Source organism: Kryptolebias marmoratus, unplaced genomic scaffold (assembly GCF_001649575.2).
Source record: "Kryptolebias marmoratus isolate JLee-2015 unplaced genomic scaffold, ASM164957v2 Scaffold48, whole genome shotgun sequence".
Lineage (NCBI taxonomy): Eukaryota > Metazoa > Chordata > Actinopteri > Cyprinodontiformes > Rivulidae > Kryptolebias > Kryptolebias marmoratus.
The window spans coordinates 39,589-44,322 of record NW_023665782.1 but is presented as its reverse complement, the minus strand read 5'-3'; the positions used below and the strand labels follow the sequence as shown (position 1 = coordinate 44,322).

The window sequence follows — 4,734 nt, the reverse complement described above, 5'->3', positions numbered from 1 at the left end:
AGCTGGTTCAGACTCTGACCGGTACCGGGAGCAGAACCTCCTGCTGACCCGGCCGCAGCTGGTTCAGACTCTGACCGGTACCAGGATCAGAACCGGTACCAGGAACATCTGTTCTACTGCAGCTTTTGTTTTCTTAATTTATTTTCTTTCAGACGATCTCTTTGGATTTTGATTTTATTTTTATTCTTCAGCACTTTGGTCAAAATAAAGTTAATTGGATTTGAATTTCTCTGACCTTTGACCTCTGACAGACATGAAACGGCTCCTGAACTCAGAGGCGGAACCAGGTTCGGCTCAAAGAACCGGGTCTACATCGGAACTTGTCACAGATACAGTTTGATTGACATGTGGAGGGGGCGGGACCTTACCTGCTCAGGTGACAGAAGGTGAAGCGCAGCGCGAGGCGGCTCTGGCTGTCTGACGTCATGTCCCTGCAGCACGTGTCCAGGTGCTCCAGAGCTCGCGCCCAACACTCTCCGTACTGCGGCTGCGCGGCGAGGTTCTGCACGCGCCGCAGCTCCATCCTGCCGCGCTCAGAGTCCGGACCGGTTCCGGAGGACAGTCCGAGCAGAACCGAGCCGCTCAGCAGCAGCAGCGCCACCGCACGCGCCATTTTCACCTGCCTGCAGCTCAGCCAATCAGAGAGCGGTTTTTTCACCTGAGGAGCGCGCGCTGCTGGACTGAACCGGACTCCGGCACCTGACCCGGCTCCGTTTCTGCTTCCTGCCCAGACGGAAGTCAAGGGGTCCAGGTGCGGACGGAGCTCCTCAGGTTCTTCCGGTCTCCTCCCACCGGAAGCAGCTGTCTTCGTTTTTAATCAATCAGGCTGACGTCACTAACCAACTAATTAAATCTGTTAGTTAGTTGGTTTTCTCCGAAATGACTCATTTATTGTCTGCAAACATCCAGAACCTCCATCAGAACAAAGTCCGGTCATCTGAGACAGAAGTGAAGAAAACAACCAGAACCAGAACTCCACTAACAGAACTTTTGGCTTCACTTTCATGGTTCTGCAGAGGAGACGCTGCCTGTAAACAAGAAGTGGATGATCCTGGATCAGCTGCTGATGTGAAACATCTGTCCAGAGGCAGGGAGGGAAGGGAAAACTGCACTTCTTTACGGGTTTTATTGAAACAACAAGCTGTCCTCACCAAACATCCTGTTTTTAAATAAATAATAAATTCTAAACATTTTGTTTTACACACGGCTTTCTGAAAACTGATTTTTTACTAATTTTATGTTTTGACTAAGACGTTTTTAATGCGGAACATGGCTAATTAAATTTCTTTAAACTGTAAACAATAAATTCTACAAAAATGTCCTTTTTGAATAAAAGCATTTGACATGAAATCTGTGTAGGCACCAGCTCCCTGCGACCCGGAATGGAGAAGATGGATCTGTGACATCATCAGTGTGCGCCTCCACTTGTTCTCAGGTATGGAGCTCCACTGATGGTGGCTTCTTGTTGGGCATGTGCACGTGCTTAACTCAGCATTTTAATGCTCCTAACAACATAGACATCATAAAGAGTAGACCCCACATTGGCTGCAGGGGTGCAGGAAATACGGCCGCCATCTTGGAGCAGTCGTTCTTCCTATTTGGTTAAACCAAAAGAGCCGAAGATGCCTCAGCACTGCGCAGCTTATTTCTGTTCAGATCGTCAGGGCTCGGAGGATAACTTTTCACACGTAAAATGAACATATTATTGTTTGTATTTTGTGAATAGAATATTACTGTACTGTATTTATGTCCACCAGCAGGCTGAGCTGCTGAAGAGCAGAGAAACAACTAAAACATTCTTCCAGGACTGGAGTTGGGAATCACTGCGATAAACAACTCAACTTTCCAAACACCAGGTGAATCGTTGTAAATCCCAGTTTCCTTGAGACTGTGAGCCATGAGTACCGCTCACAGCTTCATGAAGCAGAACTTTACCCAGCCACTGTTGAAGAGTTTCCTTCAGCAGGTGTTGTGTTTACAGTCTCTCCCATCTCAAGCCTTTTCCTCCTCGCCAGCTGTCATGGTGGCCTCTCTGTGACGACGGAAGATTTACTCGTCCTATCATCCTTCCATCTCCTGAGGATGTTTAGGGATCATCCCCTGACTTCAACTTTTACTCTGAGGTAAATTAGGGCAGTCACTTTAAGGGGGTGAACATTTATCCATCACTTTTATTTAATTGGTATTATTCTGCAGAAGTTTTATTTCATTTTGACATTGAAGGTTTTTATTTAAAACCTTTTTTGGAAAGAAGACCAATTTATAGCTAACTAAAACAATTCTAACTGAATTTAATTTATGAAACTTTAAATTATCATCCTCAACAGTTCTGACCCAGAAGGTTCTGATCCTCAGGATGGTTCCTCTGACAAAGAATGAGCAGGATGCATCCTTTCTGAATCATCTTTATAACGAACTAATAGATGTGGCCCAGCTCCAGATGAGGTGCAGACAGAATAAATAAAATGAATAATCTTCTGTGAATAAACAGTCATATTTTTTAAACAGGATAATAAAATCAGGTTTTATCTGATTTTATTGATAATAAACTTTCTGACCAACTTGGATGTTTTAACCAGAATCATCAGTTCTGTCTAAACCCAATCAGCTCTTACTCAAGTTTCAGATAAAAGTCTCAAATGTAAAAACAAACAACTAATTTTATGTGAAAGGTTAAAGACTGTTTGTCCCTTCTGGCCTGCTGTAGTCACATGACCAAGGAGAAGAGGATTAACACGTATGGAAGTAAAAAGAGTCCACCTCCTTCAGGATCAGAACATCATAAAACTGTTCTGGTCTTTACCAGATTCTAAAATTAATCCTAAAGTGAACAAAAACAAAAAGGTAAAGCGGGAATGAAGAACTGCTTCAGGATCAGCAGACAGGTGTGTGCTAACACAACGCCAGGGCGGAAAGACATCAGCAATGACCTCAGAGAAGCAGCTGCTGCCCGTCACTCTGGGAAGGGTCAAAGGTCAATGAACTGGACTTTCCAGTCAACGAGGCTCCTCAAAGAGCTTCACAACACAATCTGTCTTCATTTCCCCAACAACACACAAGCACACAGCAGTGTCCAATCCTGGTCCTCGAGGGCCCCGTCCTGCACGTGTTCCTTTTGAACCACAGCCGTCCTGCAGGTCATCTCCAAACTATCTGGAGTCCATCGTTCTACAGAGAGGAAGATTATTCAGGAGAGGAAACATTTCAGACAGATTCACCCTGAAGGTCAGACCGTGCAGTGAGCTCCACCTCAGACTCTACAGGCCTCAGTCAGCAGGTCAAAGGTCAAAGCTTCTTCTCTCTAAAAACAACATGGCAGCTGGACTTAGGTTCATCTGAAGGAACCACAAGACTTCTGGACCAGAACCGGACCAGAGGACAGATGTTTACCCAGAATGCACTGCAGCTGTCAGCACGGTGGTGGAGGGCTGATGGTTTGGGCTGATTCTGGAATCAGATGTGAGGCTAAATGATCCCAAACACAGCAGAACAGTCCAGAACCAGAACCTCAGAGAGCTGAGCTGAAGCAACGCTGGAAAGAAGAGTGGGCCACAACTCCTCCACAACCAGGAACCCACTGAGAGTTCTGCTGCTGGAGGAGGTTCTGTTGAGTCAGGAGCTGGAACCAGGTTCTGTTGGCTGGAACCAGGTTCTGTTGGGTCAGATTTGGATTATTTTAGAATCTGAAGGAATCTGATTTTGTCCTGAAATGTTGGAAATGAAGGATGGACTTCCCTGTTCTCCCAGGAAGTAAATGTCTTCTTTATAAAACAACAAACTGATTTTCATGATCCTGGTTTAATTTATCATCTGTGTGTTGCTGTGAGGAGTTTAACTTCTCGTCCTGTGATGGGGAGGAGGAGGAGGAGGAGGAGGAGGAGGAGGAGTTTAACTTCTCGTCCTGTGATGGGGAGGAGGAGGAGGAGGAGGAGGAGGAGGAGGAGTTTAACTTCTCGTCCTGTGATGGGGAGGAGGAGGAGGAGGAGTTGAGTCAGACAAACAGACAAGTCTTCAGGGAACAACAGATGCTTTTAGTTAGAAAGAAAACTAAGAAACAGGTAAAAACTAGTTTTTCTACAGCGACAGTGTATTTGGGAGTTCCAACCAGAGGAAAAGCAGAATATTCATCCTGGATATTTGCAGCTATAAAGTCACCACACGTCACTACAGCTAGAAACAACATGGCTGACATGGTGGCTTCTGGCAAGACGCACAATATTATAGGCACTAAACTCTGGAACATGCAATATGGTGGCTGGTTACTGTAGTCAGTGCTGGGTCCGGTCCTGTGGAGTGAGTCTGATCACAGAGGAAGCTTTGAGTTCTGCACGGGCCTGAAGCTGACGGGCTCGCCACTCTGAGCCGGCGGCGCCGTGCACGCAGAGGCCTGCGCAGCTTCATGTGGGTCTCTATTGATTTGTAAAAATAGTTCAGATCGGAAAGTCACAAAGTTCTGATGGTGAGTCTCAGAATGAATAAAAACCAAAGAACACCTACTTGTCTGGTTATTTTCTGACAGCAGCTTCTCAGACAAATTAGGAACTTTTTTTTCTGTTCTGTCTGTTTCAGCTCCCAGCTTTCTGTTCATGTTCCTGTTTTCTGACCGGTTCAGGGTAAACAGAACCAATTTAGGAGAAACAAGCTGGTTCAGGGTAACCAATGCTAGATCCAGGAAAATGGTACTGGTGTAGGATAAACGGTGCCAGCTCAGGAGAAACTATACCAGTGTAGGGT

The 4,734-nt window shown here is 45.7% G+C and overlaps 1 protein-coding gene across 1 annotated transcript in view; it reads right to left on the bottom strand.

Moving 5' to 3' along the window:
• Positions 1 to 613, bottom strand: part of LOC108229217 — a 3,751-nt gene extending 3,138 nt beyond the window's left edge. Inside the window, exon 1 of the mRNA XM_025003442.2 lies at positions 369 to 613. Within this exon, the coding sequence (XP_024859210.1) occupies positions 369 to 613 (245 nt within the window). The remainder of the gene's footprint in view (positions 1 to 368) is intronic.
• Positions 614 to 4,734: the final 4,121 nt, after the last annotated feature.